Source organism: Symphalangus syndactylus, chromosome 6 (genome assembly GCF_028878055.3).
Source record: "Symphalangus syndactylus isolate Jambi chromosome 6, NHGRI_mSymSyn1-v2.1_pri, whole genome shotgun sequence".
Lineage (NCBI taxonomy): Eukaryota > Metazoa > Chordata > Mammalia > Primates > Hylobatidae > Symphalangus > Symphalangus syndactylus.
In genome coordinates this window covers 70,275,515-70,301,064 of record NC_072428.2, presented here as the reverse complement: position 1 = coordinate 70,301,064, position 25,550 = coordinate 70,275,515, and the positions used below count along the sequence as shown (strand labels likewise).

Here is a 25,550-nt window from a genome sequence, read left to right as displayed (position 1 = left end):
GCATTTATATTTGTCAAAATATATGTATTCTAAAGGTACTTATTATTTATTTCTATTCATCCATTCAGTTATTCACACAAGACTTCTTTTTGAAGCTTGCTTAGATTTACCTTCTTAAACAATTTTAATTTTTAATTATTATAGTAATTGTATATATGTATAAAGTACACATGATATTTTGATACAAACATGCAATGTGTAATAAGAGTAGTTGGGATATCTATCACTTCAACCATTTATCATTTCTTTATGCTGGAAAAATTGTAATTCCACTCTTTTAGTTATTTTGGAATATACAGTAAATTATTGTTAACTATAGTTGCCTTATTGTGCTATCAAACAATAGATATTCCTTTTAATGGATATTGTGTTCATGTACCTGTTAACCATTGCCTCTTCATCTCACCACTTCCCACTACTCTTCTCAGCCTATTCTCTGTCTCCATGAGTTCAATTTCTTTTTTTTAGCTCCCATATGTGTATTCACTCAAGATTTATTGATTGCCCAATTTGATGGATAGAGTAGCCTACAGATTCTTGGAGTAAGAATAATGTAACTAGGAATTTTCTTGAAATGCCTGCTTTTTGTTTCATATATATATATGTAGTAGCTAGGACTAGAGATGCATGCCATGTGGTGAGAATATTTAAAATCCACTCTTAGTCGGGCATAGTGTAATATACCCGTAGTCCCAATTACTCTGGAGACTGGGGCAGGAGAATTGCTTGAGCCCAGGAGCTTGAGGCTTTATCTTCTTGATGACAGTGGGGAGTTTTCAGTGACCACCTCATAATATTTTCCATGATACTGAGCAATTTAAAGTTATTGGTGGACATACAAGCTTTGTGAATAAAATAACCACAAAGATTGTAAATATTTGAACAAGCTTGAGAGTTGTAACCAAATAAAATGCTTATCAGAGCATGGTACCTGTGTTTCAAGATTCTGCTCAATTCAGCAAAGATTTACTGAATACTACCACTGTATTAGGGCTGAGGATACATAGCTGTAAAAAAAGGATCCTGCTTTTGAAAAACTTACTACCTGGGTGCAGGAAAAGGATAGAAAGGAGGAGTAAGCCAGATCCTAGATATAAGAGGCAGTTATAAGGAGAAATGAAGTACCTTTGGGGTTTCTGCTTCTCCATGGAATGTCCTTGTGATAATATATAAGAATCAAGGTAATGCATAGAAAGTCAGAGAAGTTTGAGGTATTATAAGACACGAACACATTAATTCATATACCAACTAAAGAGGAAATGGTGCTGGCTAGGACTATAGGGGTAACTCGTGACTAAGTAATAAACTAACGTAGTCATGCTTGATGGAAGATGAAACCCAAGACCTGTGTTTAACTAACATACTTTACTGGCAACTAAGCATAATGTATATGGCCCATAGGAGCCATTGGAGTAGGCTTTTCTCATGTCTGTCAATTTAATATTTATCCTTCCATATCCTTCAGTACATTTTTTTGCCTTAGTTTTAACCCTGAGATAAAAAGAGTCATAGAGTCCAGGATACAGAATTCCTTTTCAACTAGTTTGACTTTGGACAAGGTATACAGCTTCTAAGATCCTTATACAAGTCATCTGACAGAGTATAATAGTTCTTTCTTTACAAGGTTTTTGAAAATATTTTCAGTGATTCATTAAAGACACTTAGCCTAGCGACTGTTCTGTATTGGATGATAAAGAGATGGTAAACCTGTTTGTTGTACCTTACTATGTCAGCTTTCTATAGATGAGATCTTTATTGTTCTTGCTTTGCTTTTTATTTATGCCCAGACTATTTAATTTTGTATTTTTAATATAAAAAATGCTATTTTTAAAGCTACATTTGGCCAGTAAGTTTGGAAATATGCAATTACATTTACTTATTATAATTTAATGGTTGTAATTGTTTCATAACTTGTAAACATTACAGTTGGCTAAATAGCCTTAAGTAGTGGTGTCCAACCCAGGTGGCATATTAGAATCATCTGGAAAGCTTTCAAAAATGTCAATGTTCAGACACTACCCTAAGTCATTAAATTTAGGATTTCTTGTTGTGGACCTAATTATTATTATTTTGTAACAGCTCTTCATCTCTGACATGGCAATAATAACACCTACTCAGCTTGTCAGAGTAGATCTGATGAATACATTAAAATATATTCAAAAGCGATTGATAAACAGATAATTGAAATAAAAATGTAGGGTAATATTAAAACATTTTAGAAATATTTACCCTGGTCTTGAGGGGTTTAACATTTACTTAGAGAAATAGGTTAAAACATAAAAAATTCGAGGTAACATGTCACACACTGAATGGAAGTAACAGAATAATTATGCTAGGAATCCCATCCTAATCACACTGTGTAGGCAATCCTTAATGTATATGAGGCTGTGACCTTGTCTAGTACTTCTCAAATATTTATACCTGGGCTTCCTTTAATGATAGAAGAACAAGAACAATAACTTTATTGGGGCTGGAGAAGGTTACTAGGAGGGAAGTCTTATCTAGGGTGGTTGTCTAATACCACTTACCTCAAATGTTTGTTCATTCATCAAGTCATTCAACAAAATGTTTATTACCTAATATGTGCCTTCTGGACATTTTCTTTTTAAAGGCAATTTAGCAGCATGATAAAGTGGGGGTTAATAGTATAAATGCTGGAGCCAGTATATCTGGGTTTGAATTCTGGCTCCACAACTTTCTGATTGTCTTTTGTTGGGTAAATTCTTAACTTCACGATGACTCAATATTCTTTCTTTTTAAGAAGGAAGATAATATTGTTAATTACTTCCTAGGGTTGCAGAAAGAGGTTTAATGTATTAATAAGTGTAAATTGATCCAAACTATGTGTGGCTAATAGTAAGAGATAGGTGTGCTTTTGCTAACATCTCTGCATTTTTATTCCATTATATTCTTCATTTGCTTTAGTATGAACGTAATGTTTTCAGTGTGAACATATGAAGATAATGCGTTAAGTTAGCTATCACCAAATGAAAATGGTGCTCAAAAGAATGGATATATCCTCCTCCCAAGACATAGTCAAATATATGAATCTCAGTTTTTTAAGGCACCATCTTATTTAAGATTGGTCATTTTCAACAACATGGATTATCTAGAGGATGTTATGCTAAGTGAAATAAGCCAGGCACAGAAAGACAAATACTGTATGATCTCACTTACATTTTGAATCTAAAAGAGTTGAAATCATAGAAGTAGAGAGTAGAATGGTGGTTACCAGAGGGTGGGGATGGGAGTGGACAGAGTACAAAGTTTCGGTTAGGAGAAATAGGCCTGGTAATCGATTGCACAACAGGGTGACTATAGTTAATAATAGTGTATTGTATTTTTCAAAATAGCTAAGAGGGTATTTTAATTTTAATTTTTTATTTTTTGAGACAGCGTCTTGCCCTGTCACCCAGGCTGTACTCCAGTGGCATGAACATGACTCACTGCAGCCTCAAGCTCCTGGGCTCAAGCAATTCTCCTGCCCCAGTCTCCAGAGTAATTGGGACTACGGGTATATTACACTATGCCCGACTAAGAGTGGATTTTAAATATTCTCATCACATGGCATGCATCTCTAGTCCTAGCTACTCAGAAGGCTGAGGCAGGAGGATAGCTTGAACCTAGGAGGAAGGGGCTGCAGTGAGCCCTGATGGCACCACTGCACTCAGCCTGGGAGAAAAAGTGAGACCCTGCCTCAAAAAATAAATAAATAAATAAATAAATAAATCTATTTGCCACAAAGAAATGATAAGTGTTTTGGGGGGATGGATATGTAAAATAGCTTGATTTGATCATTTCATGATGCATACATGTGTTAAAATATCATATTGTACCCATACATATATACAATTATTATTTGTCAATGAAAAATAAATAAAATAAAAATTTTAAAAAACATTAGAAAGAAGGTTAGAGACATAATCAGGGAAGTACGGAAAGCAATGAGTGCATGTATACCAGTGGGTTCTCTCCTGGTTTCTGATCAGGGAAGAACTCTAGAAGAGTTGTGCTTACCACGTGACCAGAAAGATGAGTAGAGTTAGTGATAAGCAGAGCTTGCGGAAAAGCTGTGGTGTGTAAATGGGCGGGTTGTGTGGAGACTGAGTGTTCCAGAGCGAGAGAACACACCAGAAAACTGTCATTTAAAACTGTGACCTTATCAGTGAATAAAGGGTCCAACACCACATGAATGTGGAGGTGCAGTATATACAGAAACTCTTAAGGCTCTGAACAGCCAGAACAATGGGGGAGGGGCAGAACAAGAAATGGAGTTTCTGTGGCAACAGTGTTTTCACGTGATTGTAACATCAGCATTAATGAGAGGAGTACTGTTTTGTGGCAGTGCAGAACAGAAAGAAAACAGTTGTTCAAAGGGGGTTTTAGTGAGAGGAAAAGGGAAGGCTATTCAAGGCTCTTGAAAGAGTTGGTATTTGGCATGATTCTTAAAAGAGCAATAGGGTGAGACCTGTAGCTTGTAGAGCCAGGACAAGGCTTTGCTACTGTCCTTAACTGTGTGCTGACCTTGCCTTATTTGTTCAGCTAGGATTGTGTCTAAGCAGAGCCTCCGCATCTGTTCTTAACCTCAACTGCAGCCTTATCCTTTTACCCATGTGCCGAACACTCTTGGCTTACCTCCGAGGATCACAGAAGGTAAGAAAAAACAGTTCTAGTTTCAAATTCCAGCATAAAAATCAAGTGTAACAGTCGCATGTTAGTTTGTTTACTTTTCATAGTCTGAATTTTGGCTGGAATGGTTTCTTCTAAGATGATGGTAGAAGTCATGTCACCTGCCAAGATGATCTGTGAGTTATTCTGCAACACCAGATAAGGGCAGAGGATAATAGTAATATTATTAACAGGGATTTCCAGTACTATGCTTAGTATTTCACATACATGCTGGCGAATTCTTACAGGGATTCTACAATCAGGTATTGTTAGTTTCATTTCACACACAAGAAACCTCAGGTATAGAGGCTTTGAGTAACTTTGAGACTAGTGAATGACAGAGCTAAGGTCAATCCTAATTTGAGTTCTTTCCATTATGTCATGTCTCATTGAGATTCTGTATTTTCACTTAGCTAAATTCAGGTGAGCAAACTAGAGCCCTTTAGATTCTGAGCAATACATGAAATGATTGCTGGTGTTGGCAACAACTTATCTCTGTTTAACACACATACTCATTTTGAAGTGTGTAATAGGCTTGAGAAACATGTCTTTTTTATTATACTTTAAGTTCTAGGGTACATGTGCACAACATGCAGGTTTGTTACATATGTATACATGTGCCATGTTGGTGTGCTGCACCCATTAACTCGTCATTTACATTAGGTATATCTCCTAATGCTATCCCTCTCCCCTCCTGCCACCTCACAACAGGCCCTGTGTCCATGTGTTCTCATTGTTCAATTCCCACCTATGAGTGAGAACATGTGGTGTTTGGTTTTCTGTCCTTGCGATAGTTTGCTGAGAGTGATGGTTTCCAGCTTCATCCATGTCCCTACGAAGGACATGAACTCATCCTTTTTTATGGCTGCATAGTATTCCATGTATATGTGCCACATTTTCTTAATCCAGTCTATCATTGATGGACATTTGGGTTGGTTCCAAGTCTTTACTATTGTGAATAGTGCTGCAATAAACATATGTGTGCAGAGAAATATGTCTTGATTAAATAGTGATGTCATGTGTTATATGTAGTGTTGTAAAATGAAGTCTGTAAGAAAACAGAAAAACACTTAGTCATTCTGCTGAAACTCAACAAAAATTCTTTTTTGTCTTTGACTATTTTTGTGTATATGTGTGACTGTGTGTGTGTGCGTGTTGATTCTTCTTCCCTAAGATTCACTAAGCAAAGCACCGCTGGATAGATATTAATATTTTAAAAGGAGTTGTTAACTTGAGATCACTTTGATGTTCTATGAATTTAATGTGTGCAGATTTACTCTAGGAAAACTTCGCAACCCTTTTTATGTAATTATATTTAGAAACTCCTTCCTTTTAATGCAGTAATCTGTGAAAATAACTCTCTCTGGGTTGCCTACCATTTAAACTGCTAGGTTTTGATCCCTGTGGTTGGCTATTGGCTTGGCTTGGAGAAAGAGAAGATAAGTGGCAGGGAATGAAAAGTTCCCACTTAAGTCTCTCAGTATTTAATAATTCTTAAAGATTTGTCCCAAGTGTGAAATAGTGATTCAAAGGTGCTTGACATTTTATTTTGTTATAAGATCAAACAGGCATTTCAAACTATAGATGAGATTGCTTCATTTTAAAATAATCTTATTTTTTGGCTACAAAAGGAAATCATATATATTTTAAAACTTAAACATTCCAGAAATATGCAAAATGATCAGAGAAAGTTTACCCTAATCTTATTCTTCCAGAACAACCACTGATGACAAATTTGTGGTAAGTGCCTGCAGATACATTAACATGTAATGCCATTAATGTTGATCAATATAAGATCACAGTGTAGTTTTTTTGTAACTTTTTTTTTACCTAACAATGTGTCTTGAACATCTTTCTATATCAATAATATAGACTTCTCACATATATTTTTTAATGGTTTAGGTGTTCCTTTAACTAGATAGATCACAATTCATCTCACCAATTTTTGATTAATAGGCTTCCACCATATTTTGACATAATGAACAATGCTATATTGAAAAACTTTTATCACATTTGTTGCATTATTTTTACCATATTAAATGATTTTTGTTTAGGTTCCAAGCAGGAGAACCAGGAGATTGTTGGATAAGAGCAGAACATTCCATATTACCTGTGGTGTTACTATCTGTATTTTCTCAGGTGAGAAAGCCACAAGATATTAAATAATTTGTTAGAATTACACATTTAAATGTAAACATTCCAGACATACAAAGAATGATCAGAGAAAGTTTTCCCTAATCTTATTCTTCCAGAACAACCACTGATGACAATTTGGGGTAACTGCCTGCTGATATATTAACATATAATGTCATTAATGGAGAACAATGTGAGATCGTCGTGTGGTTTGTGTTTTAAACCACACATAAAATTATACATGGAAAATGTGTGATTTTATCGTTCTGTACATTATCTGCTGTCAGCAACTTAAGATTTTCTTATTAAATAGCTTAGTAGTTCTTTTCCATGTTTTTAAAAAGGGTTGTCTACGGGAAACTACAGAAAATGGATGTGTCTTATGATTTTTACATTATGATATCCAAAAGTTGGCCCCCAAGCTGATAATGACTATTTCCTGAAAGTAAGTAATTTCATTCCAGTAAGAAATACTGGAAGAAACAGACTAAAAGTTTTCAAGCTCTGAAAGTGATGATATGATATGAGTTTAAATGCATGAACATTTTATTTTTTATTTTTTTGAAACAGGGCCTGGCACTGTTGCCCAGGCTGGAGTGTAACGGTACAATCTTGGCTAACTGCAACCTCTACTTCCCAGGCCTAAGCCATCCTCCGACCTCAGCCTCCTGAGTAGCTGAGACTATAGGTGTGTGCCACCACACCTGGCTAGTTTTTATGTTTTTTTGTAGAGACGGGCTTTCACCATGTTGCCCAGGCTGATCTGGAACTTCTGAGCTCAAGCAATTTGCTTGCCTCAGCCTCCCAAAGCTCTGTGATTACAGGCGGGCCCCACTGTGCCTGGCCAAATGAATGAAAATTAGAATGTGAAATACTCATTAGTAGATTAGGATTCCATCCCAAATTATATGTGATCAATATTTCTTTGATATTAATATTTGGTAGAAAAACAAATGTCAAAATTTGTGAAGCTTTATCCTGCTCTTTTCCAAATTAGAAAATAAAGCACTGATCTTTGTGTTATTATAAGTCTTTTTAAAATACATTTCTATCCTGAGCTTTTAGATGATACTTTTCAAATTTTTGGAACAGAAAGTAAGAAAAATAATGATGAAGTACATGGATTCCGAGGAATCCATGCGTAGATTCTGTCCTCAGCTGCCTTTCTATTTTAATGTGTGATGTTACCTCTCTGATCCTCAATTTGCTGTTGTTGTTGTTTTTAACTGTAAAATGGATTGACAGCAAGACTTACCTCATAGATTTAAGACTAAAATGAGAAAATGAATAGAATTTTTAGGATAGAATTAGTAATTATAATTTACAGTTGCAAGGGTTAATTATTCCAGTGGCATAGCACCTGGTATTTTCACCTGGTCATTATTTGATGACATAGCTGTTTTGATAGTAGGGCCATTTTGACTAATGAATGTTTTGATGCAGCTATTGCCAAGAAATTATTATACTTTTAGCTTTGTAAAAAATTGCCAAGCATTGTCAAAATGGATAACTTCATTGTTTTATCTCTGAATATCTTCCAGTTGGTAGTCCCACCTCTGCAGGTGATAGATGGGGAGAGGCTCAGGGATAGGATTAGCAGTTCAGTGAGGATGAGATAAGGACCAAGGGTATAGTAAGGGTTAGAGACAGATTAGGGAGAGGGAGAGTGAAAGGTCAGAAATGGAGGAGGATCATGAAACCAGCATATTCGTGACTCAATTTGTTCCAAACTGTAATCATGTCCAAGTATTCTAGTTCAACTGGAGAGCAACCAAGCAACTGAGCTAGCATGAGCTTGTGTTCCAGAGGGTTTGCATTCTGCCAGTCACTAGTGGTCTGACTTTGGCTACATTACCCTTCTTTACTTCAGTTTTCTTGTCTGTAAAATAGGGATGACTCTGTCTACCACATTGTTTTGTTTTGAGAATCAAATGAAAAAATCTACGTAAAGTGTTTGGTTTAGCTGCTTTCTTGCTGCCTAAAATTAGAAGCCCTAAATTCTTTTGACCTAAGAGGTCCTTTAAAAAGATGAATATATCCCTTAATTATGTATTTTCTATAGCTGTTACCTATGACTTTTTTTTCAGAGAAATTCAGAAAGAATAGTAATTCGTCTATAGATGACTTTGCATTTTTTAGCCATAGAGTATGTAGTTAATATATAAGCTTTTAATTTAATATCAAAGGATTATTTTACTGTACATTTGGGTATTGATGAAGCTATATGACACAGAGAGTTTTTTGTAAGTAATATTTTATACCTGTGCCATAGTTGTGTCACACCTGGACACCCTTTGTTTTACTACTTTGGAAACTTGTCCTTGCTTGTTACTTAACTCATTTTAGCTTCCTGTCCATTTTTTTTCTCTTAAAATTTTTTAAAGACTATTTTTCTGTAGGGCAGATTTAGGTTCACAGCAAAATTGAGAGGAAGATATAGAGAGTTTTCATATATCATTTGTCCTCATGCATGTATAGCCTCCCCCATTATCAACATCCCCTGCCAGAGTGGTACAATTTTTTACAATTGATAAATTTTCATTAATTGACATATCATTATAACCTAAAATCCATACTTTACATCAGGGTTCACACTTGATACTGTACATTCTATGGTTTGCACAAATGTATAATGATCTGTACCCACCACTATTCATGCAGAATATTTCATTGCCCTAAAAATCCTCTGTGCTCTGCCTGTTTATCTTTCCTTTCCCACTAACACCAGACAACCACTGATTTGTTTTTACTGTCTCCGTAATTCTGCCTTTTCTAGAATGTAATATAGTTGGAATCATGCAAATGTAGTCTTTTCAGATTGGCTTCTTTCACTTAGTAATATGAATTTAGGTTTCCTTTGTGTTTTCTCATGGCTTGAGAGTTCATCTTTTTATAGTGTAAATAATATTCCCTTATCTGGATGTACTACAGTTTTTTTATCTATTCACCTATTATAAAGACATGTTGGTTGCTTCCAGATTTTGACAATAATGAGTAAAGCTGCTGTAAACATTAATGTGCATGTTTTTGTGTGGGCATACATTTTTAGTTCCTTTGGGTAAATATCCAAGAGTGTGATTGCGAGATCATTTGGTAAGAGTATGTGTAGTTTTTAAGAAACTACCAAACTCACTTCCAATGTGGCTGTACCATTTTTTGCCTCCCCTACCTGCAATGAATGAGAGTTTCTGTTGCTGTGCAATCTCACCAATATTTGGTGTTGTCAGTATTCTGGATTTTGGTCATTCTAATAGGTATGTAGAGGTAACTCATCATTTTAATTTGCATTTCTCTGATGTTATATAATGTGGATCATCTTTTCGTGCTTGTTTGCCATCTGTATATCTTCTTTGGTGAGGTATCTATTAAGATCTTTGGCACACTTTTTTAACTGGGTTGTTTGTTTTCTCGTTATTGAATTTTAAGTGTTCTTTGTATATTTTGATAATAATCCTTTATCGATATGTCTTTTGCAAATGTTTTTTCCCAGTCTGTGGCTTATCTTCTCATGGTGTTCACAACGTCTTTTGCAGAGCTGAAGTTTTAATTTTAATGAAGTCCAGCTTATTAATTCCTTCTTTCATGGATAATGTCTCTGACACTGTGTCTAAAAAGCCATCACCAAACCCAAGGTCCTATAGACTTTTTCTCATCTTTCCTTTGAGGAGTTTTATAGTTTTGCATTTTACATTTGGGTCTCTGATTCATTTTCAGTTAATTTTTGTGAAGGGTGTAAAGTCTATGACTAGATTTATTTATTTAAATGTGAATGCTTCCTTGTTTCAGGTCCATTTGTGACAAAGGCATTTTCTTCTTTGTATTGCTTTTGCTCTTTTGCCAAAGATCAATTGACTGTATTAATGTTGGTGGATTTCTGGGCTCTCTATTCTGTTCCATTAATCTATTTGTCTTTTCTTTTGCTAATACCATACATTCTTGATTACTATAACTTCATAATAAGTCCTGACTCTTCCCCTACCTCTAATTTGATTACTTGAAGGACCTTATAAATCCTTTAAATAACTTTCAGGCATTTTAGCATTCTAGTACTCTCTCACTTTCATTATTTTTTTTGTGTGTGTGAGTACCTTAGAACTCCAAGCCCTCTACATCTCATATTATGGGTTGTGGGAAATTATAGAGTTTTCTAGATTCTGGGCTATGTCTTCTTTTGAACCATTGTACTACACATATTGTGAACTGTAATAGTTTACTAAGCAATTTCAGATCACTTATCTCATTAAGCCTTTCATTTCTGTCACCATCATTTTACAGAGAAGTAAATTAAGGACCCTGAAAGGCAAATAATATGGCCAAGATCACAAATTTTCCAGCGAGTTACCTGTTGTATTTTCAATACATTAAAATGTGGTGTTAATTCACACCTTATTTTGCCTACAAGCAAAGCTTGAGCAAGAGGGAAGATGTGATGGGCCCGTGCACATCTCACTTTCTCCTTCCTTACCCAACCTCCTCAAAATAATTTTTGTTATCCTGGCTTTGCCAAAATGAGTTCATCTTCACATCTCTAGTAATTTCCTAACACTGCTATTATTTATGTGAGCTCTAAGTCAGTCGAGCCCTTTGTTTATTGTGATTATTGTTTTCCTGAATTTTGTCCCATGAAGTGATTCCCAACACTTTTTCTGTTGGGTTAAGAATATTATGATTTAAATCTGTGGATTGTGAAAAATTTCTACTAGTTGAAAGTCTTTCAGTGGCCTATAATTTACCTTATGGGGTAGGGAAGTATGCAAGATATATATTAATAGCAGATTTGGAACTATGGAAGAGGTGAAAGATGTGGAATACCTAAAATATCAGGGAAGTACTCAAGCAAATAAATACCCATATCATTAGATGCATATTTATGTAAGTGTGTGTGTGTGTGTGTATGTGTGTGTGTTAGGGGGAGGATGTGTGTGTGTGTGTGTGTTTGGGGGAGGATGTGTGTGTATGTGTGAGTTTCTCTTATCCCTGACTTACTAGGGTTGTTTTATTACAGCCTTTGAAAATTTGGTAAACTATCTATAGTTCAGTTTTTTGTGTCTTTAAAACTTCACCTTTCAATGTAATATTGCATTGCCCACATAGCTGTCAAAGTTTGGCCCTGTATTTACTTAGGGAGAGGAAGAACTGAGTCCTTGACATAGAGCATATATGAAAATCCCACTAACTTGCCCCTGGTGTGATTCTGTAGGCGTGCATGTGGCTGCCCATCTGGTGAATGCCCTCAACTTCTCAGTGAATTACAGTGAAGATTTTGTTGAACTGAATGCAGCAAGATACCGAGATGAGGTGGGTGGTCTCTGTCTTCCCATTTTTTCTTTCACTTGTCATGAGATGACTAATGAAGGTCTGTGATTTTTCCCTGAAAATTTGTACCTTACTGTTCCTTTTGAGTGCTTTTAAAATGCAGTTGTCAAGTTGAGTTTTATTCCTTTTCAATAGAAAATATAAGTAATTACTATTTCATAGGCTCTCCTGCTGAAAGTGGGAGTTGGTAGAATGTCTACTTTTTTATACTGCAATGTTCAGATGGTTGCCACTCAGGTCTGCCTCTGACTCCCAGCAGCTTTTGTCTAATTCCTATCATTCAGCCGAGAGTGTCGACAGTGCCGTTACAGGGTAAAAGTACTTTATAACTCACATACTGGGTTTTGGGGAAAAGGGAAGAAAAGTAGATTGATTATTTGTGAATCCTGGACAAATCAATTTATTTGACTTAAAAAATGTTAGTGAGTTTTCATGATTCATTCATTTAAAAACATTCCTCGAATTAAGTGATGTTGAATTCAATTCTGTAGCAGGCAATATCTGACGTAGAGTGCTTTTCTCCATGTGAAGCCATCCATGAAATGAAATTATATGTGCAAGGTGCAGGCCAGAGCCTGATGAACAGCACATGCTCAGCCAGTTAGATCTCTGTTGGTCGATGCTTTCATACAGTCCTCAGGCTGCCTTTGCTTCACAATGCCAAGACTACATAAAAAACGAACTGTTCTGTCCCATTCAATCAGCATCCCCCCACCCCCATTTCCCTGTTCTGCAGACTAAGTTTGGTAGTGACTTATTAACATCTTTTCCCATCTTCCCCACTCCTTTTTCTCCTCCACACATCACCAGAGTTTTCTAGGTTTAATACTGTTGTGATCATGTGTTTGACCTCCCTCTCAAAACAAAACTAAGAAAAAAGTAACAACAAATTCAGAAACAAATCACAAAACCAAAATGGCCAGCAACTTTTGATATAGCCCTTGTCTCTACTGGTATTTTAAAAAATACCAACATGATTTAATTGGTCTTGGATGGGAGGCAGGCATTGATAATTTGTAAAAGTTTACCAGGCTTGTGGAGTGCATCCAGCACTGAGAACCACTGGAAAATTCCAGCTCCTTAGCAGGCCAGTGACAGCTCTTCACATGTAATTTCAGACCCAGCCTCCACTTCTGCCCATCTCACTTCCACCTGCTTCCCTTTCTTCTGCTGCCCTCTGCTCAAATCACTAGCTACTTGTTTCCTGCCTCTGTTACATTTTCTTTCTCTTTTCCTTCTTTTCTTTTCAGAATTCATGTCTTTAATAACTTCAATGGTTTTCTCATTTTAATGGAATAAACTTTTGCTTAAGTTCCAATATTTTTAGTGATTTCAAGATTTTCAGTTATTAAATTTATTTTCTTTGAAAAGTTATACATGCTCAATATAAAATATTTTAAAACTCTCAAGTAAATGAAGTTAAAAGTGAAAGCTTCTCCTCCAAAACAAGCCACAGTTTATTACGTTTTTTCTCATATTTTGAGTGGCATTTTATGGCATATATTCCTTGGCAATTTACTCGTTTCCATAAATATACTTTTATAGCTTATTGTATCAACATAACTTAATCTATCTCATTCTCTCCATATGACTATGCCACAATTTATTTTTAGTCTTTTTCTTATTCAGACATTTAGGTTGATTCTAAGGTTTCGTTATGAACCACACTCCAGTAAATGTATTTCTTTGTCCACTTCTACACAGATCTGTAGTTGAATTTTGGTTTAAAAGGTTGCACATTTTTAGTTTTGATGGACAGTGCCAAATTCCTTTTTAAAAAGTCTTCTTCTGTTTTCCCACTTCTAACTAATATTAGAATGCCTATTTCTACAACTCATCTCTGTTTTTTATTCCCAGTCTAAGGGATGAAAATGGCAACTCAGTGTTTTAAGTTAGTATTTCCCCTGCCTTTATTTCTTCTTGTATTCCTTCTTTCATGTCTCTCTTTATGATTTTTTCCCTCTTTTTAATAAATATGTATTTAGCATCTAATAGGTACAAGGCAGTGCATTAGATGTAGATGAAAATAAGTGTATATATACTTATGTATTTAAATATTATGTAAATAAATATATGTGGCATATCTATTATATATAGATTATATTTTATATATTGATGTATTTATATATTGATTATAGATATATATATAATCAACACATATGTTATTTTGTGAAGCACTTTTGAAAAAGATGGTTTTGTGCCAATATACCCTATTGTTCTTCTTTTATGCTTTTACTCTGCATGGAAGGACTCACCCTCCAGCTTGTGACTGCTGCACTTCCTTGATAGCCCAGCTAAATCTGCCTCATCTTGCCACTGTGAAAACATCTCTCACTCTCATGTTTCATTTTCTTTCTCTAGCAAGATTAATTGTTCCATCTTCTGGGTTTTCTTAGGTATTTATTCCCAATTCTATTCATACCACTTTGTTCAGCCCATATTATATTTTTATGGGTTATGTATTCAGTTTTCTTAGATCACCCTATAGCCATGTTTCTAATAGTTGGAATAGAAATCAGTTGAATTAAGCCAGGTGAGGAGCTATTCCTAAGCAAGTGGTCCTTTTTCAAAGACTCCCAAATGACACTCTATCAGTTGTTTCCTTCTTAGTACATAGTCTGGCCTGACCCCAGATTCAATGGAAGCACACAGAAAGGAATTCAAAAACTTGTGAAATATTAAGCACCATGGAGATAAAAAAAAAATCCACAAATCTAAAGGTAGAAGGGTGCTGACTATAACCATTAGAGCATAAGAGATGTAGTTTAACGGAAATCATACAATATTATGACAATATTAATGTTTCATATTTCCAAGTAGCAGAAACTGATCTTTGAGTATCCTCACCACTTTTCACTATATTTGAAACACAGAAAGCTCTCAATTAGTCTTCTTCATACTGAGCTTATAGTGTGCAAATCCCCTACATATTTTATTGGTTTTTAATTCTGTCTTCCCATCTTGTGATGCAGTTTCACAGTTTTGGTAGATAGAGTATATAATAATATTTTAACGTCATGGCTAAGATACTGAGTTTCAGAATGGTCAAAGATGGGCTTAAAACCAGTGCCACTAGCTTGTAGGTAACCATTAAGAATAATTTCTAGGCCGGGCGCAGTGGCTCATGCTTGTAATCCCAGCACTTTGGGAGGCCGAGGCGGGCAGATCACGAGGTCAGGAGATCGAGACCACGGTGAAACCCCGTCTCTACTAAAAAATACAAAAAATTAGCCGAGCGTGGTGGCGGGCGCCTGTAGTCCCAGCTACTCAGAGAGGCCGAGGCAGGAGAATGGCGTGAACCCGGGAGGCGGAGCTTGCAGTGAGCCGAGATTGCGCCACTGTACTCCAGCCTGGGCGACAGAGCGAGACTCTGTCTCAAAAAAATAAAAAAAGGAATAATTCCTAGGCCTTTTGAGTCATCCAGTATTTTGCCTCAGATGGATAGATTTCTCTGAATTGGGTTTTTATTTGTTGTAATCTCCTCTAGCATTGTGAAAATGTTATGAAACTTGAGTCTTTCTCACTTCTGCTGGATGAACAGTATTTTACATGACAAATATGTGGTTTGTAGATCCTGCATACTCTTTATAGAATTATATATCATCAGTACTTTAGTTTTTAATCATTTATTTTTTTTCTTTTTCTCAGGATCCTAGAAAACTTCTCTTCACCACTGGTAAGTTGTTATTCTCAGCCTTTTGTTTAGGTTTAGGAACATCTTTAAAAGTAGGCATTATTGGGCTGGGCGCAGTGGCTCATGCCTGTAATCCCAGCACTTTGGGAGGCCGAGGCGGGCGGATCACCTGAGGTCAGGAGCTTGAAACCAGCCTGATCAACATGATGAAACCCCATCTCTACTAAAAATACAAAAAATTAGCCGGGCATGGTGGGTGGCGAGTGCCTGTAATCCCAGCTACTAAGGAGGCTGAGGCAGGAGAATCACTTGAGCCCAGGAGGCAGAAATTGCAGTGAGCTGAGATAGCGCCACTGCACTCCAGCCTGGGTGTGACAGAGTGAGACTCCGTCTAAAAAATAAAAATTAAAAAAAAAAAAAAACTAAGCATTATCAAATTATACAACAATTAGATATATGTTACAAATATAACATATGGACAATTTGCATATAAGAATAAATATTTGGAGTTAAAGGATAAGGTTGCACTGAGAACAGAGACAAGGCAAACATTGGGGTGTGAATAAATGGAGGGTAAAAATAAGCAAATACATTTCACTGTCATATATTCTTCCAATCAAAACAATGTAACCACATTCTTATTGAGGGCCTGATTTGTGCCTGCTGCTGTGGCAAGTGCTGTAGGAGATAATGCATGTTTAACAGGCTCCTGCCCTCAAGGTACTGGAAAGGAACACCAAGCACTGTGGGTATCCGTGGAATTCTTATAATTCAGTAATTTAATGCAACTTTTTATAATCTTAAAATATACAACAAAGAGGAGAAACAGTCATTAAAATAAGTTATTTCTTTGAAATGTGTCTCCTATTTCATTTGTAATTTATTTTTCCTTTTCAAGCTTATCGTCCAAGAAATCTCAGTCTAGACTATTAATTTGTTAAAGCATGTTTAAACATCTCAAAATTTCCCCTGATGTTAAACAATTTTTACTAAAAGTCTTCTTCTTCCCAACCTTAGATTTATAAAGATGAAAGAAGAAAGATGCGTTTGGGGAATTTTTAGCACATATTTCAGGGACAAGGATGATTGCATAGTTGAGATGCTCTATCATAAATTGTTGGGTGTAATACCCAATTAAGTATTGGAATTGCACATGGGACTGAGGCACATTACCCTGGCAAATGCATTGTTTTTCTTTTGAATCAATTTTATGATGAAACATCACAATAATTCTAGTGCTTTCCCCATCCATGTCACAGCTATATATTTAGATTTATAAGATACATTTTACTTTTGTCTATAGATTTATAGTACTTGCCACTTGCAAAGTATTTCACAGTTTTCTCTTTAGGAACATAATTTAGTTTTGCTTTCAACTTTGCTCATTGAAAACATGTTTTCATTTAGGCCTGAAGAATTGGATGAGAGCAAAACTACAGAAAAACAAAATCTTATGTATGAGCCAATGTATTTTTTGGTTTACTGTTAATTCATTTAAGAGAGAGAAACAAAAGCTTTGTTTAATATTATTTTCTAAAACATAAAGTTTAATTGAAGCCTTGGAACCTTTAAAATGCTTTGAAAAGTTTAGTTTACAAAGACACAAAGAGATTTGTTATGTGACTAAGATATCACATTAAGGCACTAATATTATTATACTAATATTACTAATATATTAATAATATATAATATTATTATATTATTATATATACTATATTATATATAGTATATATAATATATAATCTATATTATAGTATATATAGTATACAATCTATATATTATATATATAATCTATATATTATATATAGTATGTATAATATATAATCTATATATTATATATAGTATGTATAATATATAATCTATATATTATATATAGTGTGTATAATATATAATCTATATATTATATATAGTGTGTATAATATATAATCTATATATTATATATAGTGTGTATAATATATAATCTATATATTATATATAGTGTGTATAATATATAATCTATATATTATATATAGTGTGTATAATATATAATCTATATATTATATATAGTGTGTATAATATATAATCTATATATTATATATAGTGTGTATAATATATAATCTATATATTATATATAGTGTGTATAATATATAATCTATATATTATATATAGTGTGTATAATATATAATCTATATATTATATATAGTGTGTATAATATATAATCTATATATTATATATAGTGTGTATAATATATAATCTATATATTATATATAGTGTGTATAATATATAGATTATATATTATACATAGTATATATAATATATAATCTATATATTATATATAGTATATATAATAGATATACAATTATTATATATAGTATATACATATGTATATATTATTATATATAGTAATAATATATTACTATATATAATAATATACTAATAATACTAATATTATTATACTAATAACTAATACTTCTTATAAGCAGGTAGTCTCACTACCTAGCATGCAACCCCATCATCCTATGTCCTTTCTCAGAGGTCCCCATGAGTGGTGTTGGCCTTAGTAGAGAAGACACTTAATACAAATTTCCTGGGCCTACCTTAGTGTGTCTCTGGAAGAGACTTGGCAAAGTGTTTTACTAACCTTCCCAGGTACCTCGGGAGCTGCTGTCCTGTCATTACTGAACATCTCATCATACTCTTAAGCATACCGTCTCACTACTACCTGCCTTTTGTATTAGGCATTTATTGTAAGTAACCGAGAGATAATTTAAAGTATGTGAGAGGATGTGCACAGGTTATGTATAAATACTTGAGCATTTTCAAACTTTGGTATCTGTGAGGGGTCCTAGAACCAATCGCATGGATATTGAAGGATAACTGTAAAAATACTGTGTTGTAGAATAGTTTATTTCCTTACATATACTGTCTTTTTCACTTGTAGGTGAGCTTCTCTTGGGTTGGGAAGGGCTACTTCTAGAGTATGCAGGGTCCTAGGTAAACATTTTTTTGTGGCCTCTGGCAATGAAAACAGTTTGACTCACCCAATTCAGCAAATTAGCGCCATTTTGGTGGCCCATTCTCACATAATTTCAAGAAAAGAAATACTATGCTGGCCAGCAGGAGGCATCCACTTCCCAGGTCATCAGCCTGGAACTGGGCTCAGACGCAGGGCTCCCTAAGCATGAGTCTGGAGCTCCTAAGGCATCTGTTTGTCCCCACTGAAGAATAGCGGGTGACAGTGCAAAGTAGAATCTAAGGATGGTAATAGGGTGAAAGACACCTTTTTCTATCAATGAACTTAATCCAACTTTGTATCACTAATATTGACTAAAACTATTCCACAGCTGTCTCTCAATGTTCTCAGGCACAGTACCTAGGAAAGATTGCCTCAGCCTCCCAAGTAGCTGGGATTACAGGTTCCTGTCACCACACCTGGCTAATTTTTTTGTATTTTTTTTTAGTAGAGACAGAGTTTCACTATGTTGGCCAGGCTGGTCTTGAACTCCTGACCTCATGATCCACTTGCCTCAGCCTCCCAAAGTGCTCAGATTACAGGCATGAGCCACTGCGCCCAGCTGATAATGAATATTTTTATTAGTTAATAGATTTCATGGATTTTTGTTTGTTTAATGTTACATAGAGTCTTCTATCTCTGTGTGTTGGAATTTTTTTCAATGGAATCTTGTATTGACAAATTAAGATTGTCTTGTAAAAAATAAAGTCTTTGGCTATACAAGTGACATAAAATATAGTGGCTAAACTTACTATATAAGAAATGTTATAAACATTCCAATTAAGGATTTCTAAGGTAAGATTAATAGATTGAATTATTTAAACATTCATTTAAAAATGCTTACTATATATCTCCAAATTTGGTAGTAGCTTTTATGATGAGAATAAAATGGATAATATCTAATTTTAATTTTAAAAACCCTCAGAAGCAAATATAATTATGTTTCTAATTATGTTAGGAAAATAGGATAATGAATAGATAATGGTATATTTCTGACCACATCTGGGTATGGATGAAAATAATCTCTCAGGTTCATCTAGAAATTACAGTGTCATGCAATTATTCATTTTAAAAGCTACTAGTTAATAAATTTGATATGCATAAATATAAAGCAATAAGAATAAACATGTAAACATGTATTTTGCTAAGGAAACAAGTATAGGTTTGGCTTCCTAACTTGAAGGACTAAAAAAATTCACAGGAGAATCAAGGTACTTCACTTGGACAAGTAACTTTGCCCAGTGAGATTAGAATAGCCCAGTGATTTTCAACTGATATTTTCAGACTCTTGGAATGTGTTGTAATAAGGCTAATATATTGGGACTTAACTGTGCTGTCAACCAAGGCTAGCTTACGGTGCCCTTTGATGTGCCCTGAAAGCACTCAATGCTTAGCTCTCTTTACAGCACTTAATGCCCTGCGTTGCAATTTCCTGCTTAACTTGTCCGTCTCCACCAGTGGACTGGGAATTTTTGTAGAGCAGAATTTATTTTATCTCTGGCATTTAACATCTAACAGTACACTGTATATGCCTACAAACTGTTCACTGGATGAATCAAAGTCATTTGTTTAACTCTTTTATTTGATGCATAGATCTTCTTGCAACATCCCAGATAATAGGTTAGCCAGCCTCCGCTTGTTTGCTTCCAGTGGGCTTCTTAAGGTAGTTACCCCTGACTTTTTGATCACTCTGATTATAGTATGCTTTTTTGCCCCTGCTAATTGTAAGTTCTTCTTTATTGATCTGAAATCTATTACTTTATTAATTATATACTTTGGTCTTTTTTACTTTTGGGAAATAAGAAGGAAAAACAAATTCTTTAGATAAAAGAGATAACTTTATAAGTCTGAAAGAACATAGAAAATCATCAGATTTATTCTCCTTAGTTTGCAGATGATATTCAGTGAGATTGGAGTTTTGTCTGAGGGACAGTAACAAGAGTAAAATCCCAGACCATATACATCATTGGTTGGGTCGTCTGGCCCTTCTACTTTATCCTCAAATGATTGAACTATTTTACTTCCTCTAAGTCTTCCCAATATATTTTCATGTTCTGACCTAAAAGGAATACTCTGGTCTAATAAGTTTAAGAAAATATTTAAGTTTAATCAGGTTTCTTGAATTTAATACTTCTCAGGGACTTTTATACATTAATGTATCCTGTGACTTTTTAAGGAATGGTTATAGTATTTTTAGTAATAGAAATTAATATTTCAAGGAATTAATTTTCAAATAATACACTTTGGAAATTGTGGATCTATTCTAAACATACTCCATTTTTCCAGGTGTTCTTTCAATGAAGTAATTTGCAGACATCCCATGACTAATCTTGGCATGTTCAAAACTATATAGGAAACTGTATGCAGACATAGAAGAATACTAATAAAGGCCCAATAAAATATTGGAAAGGCCCCTCTAACTATAATTTCACTCTGTGTAGCCATCCGGGATTCTATCATTTAGTTATTCATTTGGTCAAATAAAGGTTTTCTTTTTTAATACTTGAAAACAGTGAGACCAACCTCTTCTTTTTTCTCTCAAATTTATGAAATTATAATTGAAGTACACTAATTATACACGTGTAAATTATACAATTTGATTGGTTTTGATATATATATACACACACACATACACAATAGTGGAACCATCATCAAAAGTTAGATGATAAATATTTTTATTATCACAGAAGATTTTTGTGCTCTTTTATAATGCATCTTGCCCTCTACCCCTCCTAGTAACTGATCTGCTTTCTGTCACTGAAGAATAGTGTGAATTTTCTGGAATGTTATAGATAAGGAATCATAGAATTTGTACTTTTTCAGGGCTTGGGTGGTTTAGTTTCCTTTATCTAGTCTAACAATTTTGTGATTCATGTATATTGTTTCTTATCTATCAACACTTTATTGTTTTTTATTGCTGATTAATTTTCCAGGTACAGATAAGTACCACAATTGTTTATCCATTAATCTGTTGATGAAGATCAGAGTTGTTTATAGACTTTGACTGTTAAAAATAAGTAGCTATTAACATTCTTAAGTCTTTGCATGGATATATGTTTGTTTCTTTTGGGTAAACACTTGGAAGTGCAATGCCTGGGTTATTTTGCAGGCATGCTATATTTCCAAAATAGTATATTTTTCATGCCGCTAGTTCTTTAGAGTGAACTAGGCTAGTTATCTTGCTCATCTCTTACAACTGGGAAGTAAGCACTCACTGTAGGAAATGGAAGAATCAATGGGAAAGGAAGTACTCTAGGAAGGAAGCATAGAGAAGAAATGATTTGGATTAGGTACATTAGGGAAGGGCACCTTTTGTTAGGCTTCTAAAACTGTCTACTGGGAAAGTGAGGAGGTGCGAGTACTCAAGCGCTGAGAACCCACAGACTAATTCTCTTATTTTTCATGTGGTGCTTTATAAGTGAAATTTGTTTCTACTGTGAGATTTCAAATGTTGTTATTTTCTAGTGATTCTAACTCTGGAATCCTAATGATACACACCTGTGTTGCCTTTACATTGTACACAAGGTGTCTGCTTCTGCTGGTGGCTCATAGTCCATGCCAGCCCTTCTATTTCATAGTAGGTTTCTTGACAAGGAAAGAAGCAGGGGAATGTCACTTTTCCAGATGGAATTGTCCCAATAGCTTTTCTTTGTAGTCTGATTTAAGATTATCTCAGATGGGGTATTCAGGACTTACTGTTGCTTGTGAGAGTAAACAAATATAACTTATTGACAGGATAGTTAATTTTGTAATAATACAATACTAAAGGAAACCATTGACACTTTAGCTATTTAGGATATTGTTTTTCAGTTACCTATTCATTTTGGACATGCTATATGTGCTAATGTTGGATTTGTAGCAATCTATCCTGCCATTATAATTTTGACAATATATTTGCACATTTTCTTCATTAAAAAAAACAAATGTTATGCCATATCTGAAGCACTGATTTCAACATATTTTTCATACTAAGAAGAAATATGTCTGCAAGTATTTTTAAAACATCCACATTGTAGTTTATTCTAGAAATCTACACTTTTTGTTCTGTGTTTTGTGGTTTTTGAAAACACTTTAGGCTTTATTTTTTGTTTAAAATTATTCTAGATAGTGAAGCCTAAAAGCAGTTAATTGAAATTGAAACTGAAGGCACTACTTAGTTTCATAAGAGGGAGAGCATAAGGGAGATTTAGTACTATGGTGGCTAAAACCAAAACAGAAAGGGTGCTGAATGTTAACCCTGTCCTGTTGCATTAATTACTGACATTTAGTGTATACCTTTAGAAGTAAGTACCTATTTGCCATTCTGAGTAGAATATTTGGGAATAAAAAAAATGGAATCTTCTGTAAAATAGATAAAAGATCCTGATTGGTGTAAAAGACTTTGAAACTGTACTGATTTTAATAAGTTCTGGTGTTCTATACCACTGTAGAATGACTATAGTAAACAATAATGTATTATATGCTTTCAAATAGCTAGAAGGATATTGAATGTTCCCAATACAAAGTAATAATAAATGTTTGAGATGATAGATGGATATGCTAATTACTCTGACCTGATCACTTTTACTTAATATGTATGGAAACATCACTATGTACTCCATTAATATGTACAATTATTATCTGTCAATTAAAAATTAATTTAAAAAATAAAAAAGTAAAAGGCTTGTTTGAGGGAGAGCATACAAGTAAATATGGGATTTGAATTAGGCTTCCCACAGAACAGCACAGTATTTTGGATTCTAATGTAATCATTTTTTGTACTTTTTTCTCACTATGATTTAAGTAAAAACGTACTTCTGTACATTTTTATAGTTCCTGGCCTGACAGGGGTCTGCATGGTAGTGGTGCTATTCCTCATGATCACAGCCTCTACATATGCAATAAGGTAAGTGTCAGAGTCAATTATTTTGATGTGTATATGTCAGGTTATTTAGAAAAAGTCTTGAGTAATCAAAGTGTTTAACCATTGTAGTGTCCTGGTTAATGGACTATTCTGGGGAAGTATAGCTTTTTCTATACATGACTTCTTCTTTCTGAAAATTCTCTTTGTATTAGCAAATTTTCTGGATTGGTAAGAAATTGTGTATGGAGACTGCATCTGATGACCAAAAGAATTAGAGTTCTTCAGAATTTGAGTATCTTTCTGAAGGATAGTGTATGTCTATGGGACACAGGATTGAAATCAATGTGTACATACGGGGACCTTAGAAATTCCTAGGAATATGTGACTTAAAATTATTTTATTTTACTATTTTTTTTTAACATTTGACATTGTGATTTTATTTATTTTTTTATTATTATACTTTAAGTTCTAGGGTACATGTGCACAACGTGCAGGTTTGTTACATATGTATACATGTGCCATGTTGGTGTGCTGCACCCATTAACTCATCATTTACATTAGGTATATATCCTAATGCTATCCCTCCCCCTTCCCCCCACCCCACAACAGGCCCCAGTGTGTGATGTTCCCCTTCCTGTGTCCAAGTGTTCTCATTGTTCAATTCTCACCTATGAGTGAGAACATGCGGTGTTTGGTTCTTTGTCCTTGCGATAGTTTGCTGAGAATGATGGTTTCCAGCTTCATCCATGTCCCTACAAAGGACGTGAACTCATCCTTTTTTATGGCTGCATAGTAATCCATGGTGTATATGTGCCACATTTTCTTAATCCAGTCTATCATTGATGGACATTTGCATTGGTTCCAAGTCTTTGCTATTGTGAATAGTGCTGCAAAAAAACATATATGTGCATGTGTCTTTATAGCAGCATGATTTATAATCCTTTGGGTATATACCCAGTAATGGGATGGCTGGGTCAAATGGTATTTCTAGTTCTAGATCACTGAGGAATCACCACACTGACTTCCACAATGGTTGAATTAGTTTACAGTCTCACCAACAGTGTAAAAGTGTTCCTTTTTCTCCACATCCTCTCTAGAACCTGTTGTTTCCTGACTTTTTAATGATCACCATTCTAACTGGTGTGAGATGGTATCTCACTGTGGTTTTGATTTCCATTTCTCTGACGGCCAGTGATGATGAGCATTTTTTCATGCATCTGTTGGCTGCATAAATGTCTTCTTTTGAGAAGTGTCTCTTCATATCCTTTGCCCAGTTTTTGATGGGGTTGTTTGTTTTTTTCTTGTAAATTTGTTTGAGTTCTTTGTAGATTCTGGATATTAGCCCTTTGTCAGATAAGTAGATTGCAAAAATTTTCTCCCATTCTGTAGGTTCCTGTTCACTCTGATGGTAGTTTCTTTTGCTGTGCAGAAGCTCTTTAGTTTAATGAGATCCCATTTGTCAATTTTGGCTTTCGTTGCCATTGCTTTTGGTGTTTTAGACATGAAGTCCTTGCCCATGCCTATGTCCTGAATGGTATTTCCTAGGTTTTCTTCTAGGGTTTTTATGGTTTTAAGTCTAACATTTAAGACTTTAATCCATCTTGAATTAATTTTTGTATAAGGTGTAAGGAAGGGATCCAGTTTCAGCTTTCTCCATATGGCTAGCCAGTTTTCCCAGCATCATTTATTAAATAGGGAATTCTTTCCCCATTTCTTGTTTTTGTCAGGTTTGTCAAAGATCAGATGATTGTTGATGTGTGGTATTATTTCTGAGGGCTCTGTTCTGTTCCATTGGTCTATATCTCTGTTTTGATAGCAGTACCATGCTGTTTTGGTTACCGTAGCCTTGTAGTATAGTTTGAAGTCAGGTAGTATGATGCCTCCAGCTTTGTTCTTTTGGCTTAGGGTTGTCTTGGCAATGTGGGCTCTTTTTTGGTTCCATAGGAACTTTAAAGTAGTTTTTT

General features: G+C 34.7%; 1 protein-coding gene across 4 annotated transcripts in view; it reads left to right on the top strand.

Annotated features, from left to right (window-relative positions):
* NOX4 (NADPH oxidase 4) overlaps window positions 1-25,550 on the top strand; it is a 169,657-nt gene that overhangs the window by 35,468 nt on the left and 108,639 nt on the right. For all 4 annotated transcript variants that reach the window (XM_055283211.2, XM_055283208.2, XM_063642020.1 and 1 more), the window contains 5 exons: window positions 4,543-4,653; window positions 6,723-6,807; window positions 12,002-12,099; window positions 15,766-15,793; window positions 23,556-23,628. In XM_055283211.2, the coding sequence (XP_055139186.1) occupies window positions 4,543-4,653; window positions 6,723-6,807; window positions 12,002-12,099; window positions 15,766-15,793; window positions 23,556-23,628 (395 nt within the window). The remainder of the gene's footprint in view (window positions 1-4,542; window positions 4,654-6,722; window positions 6,808-12,001; window positions 12,100-15,765; window positions 15,794-23,555; window positions 23,629-25,550) is intronic.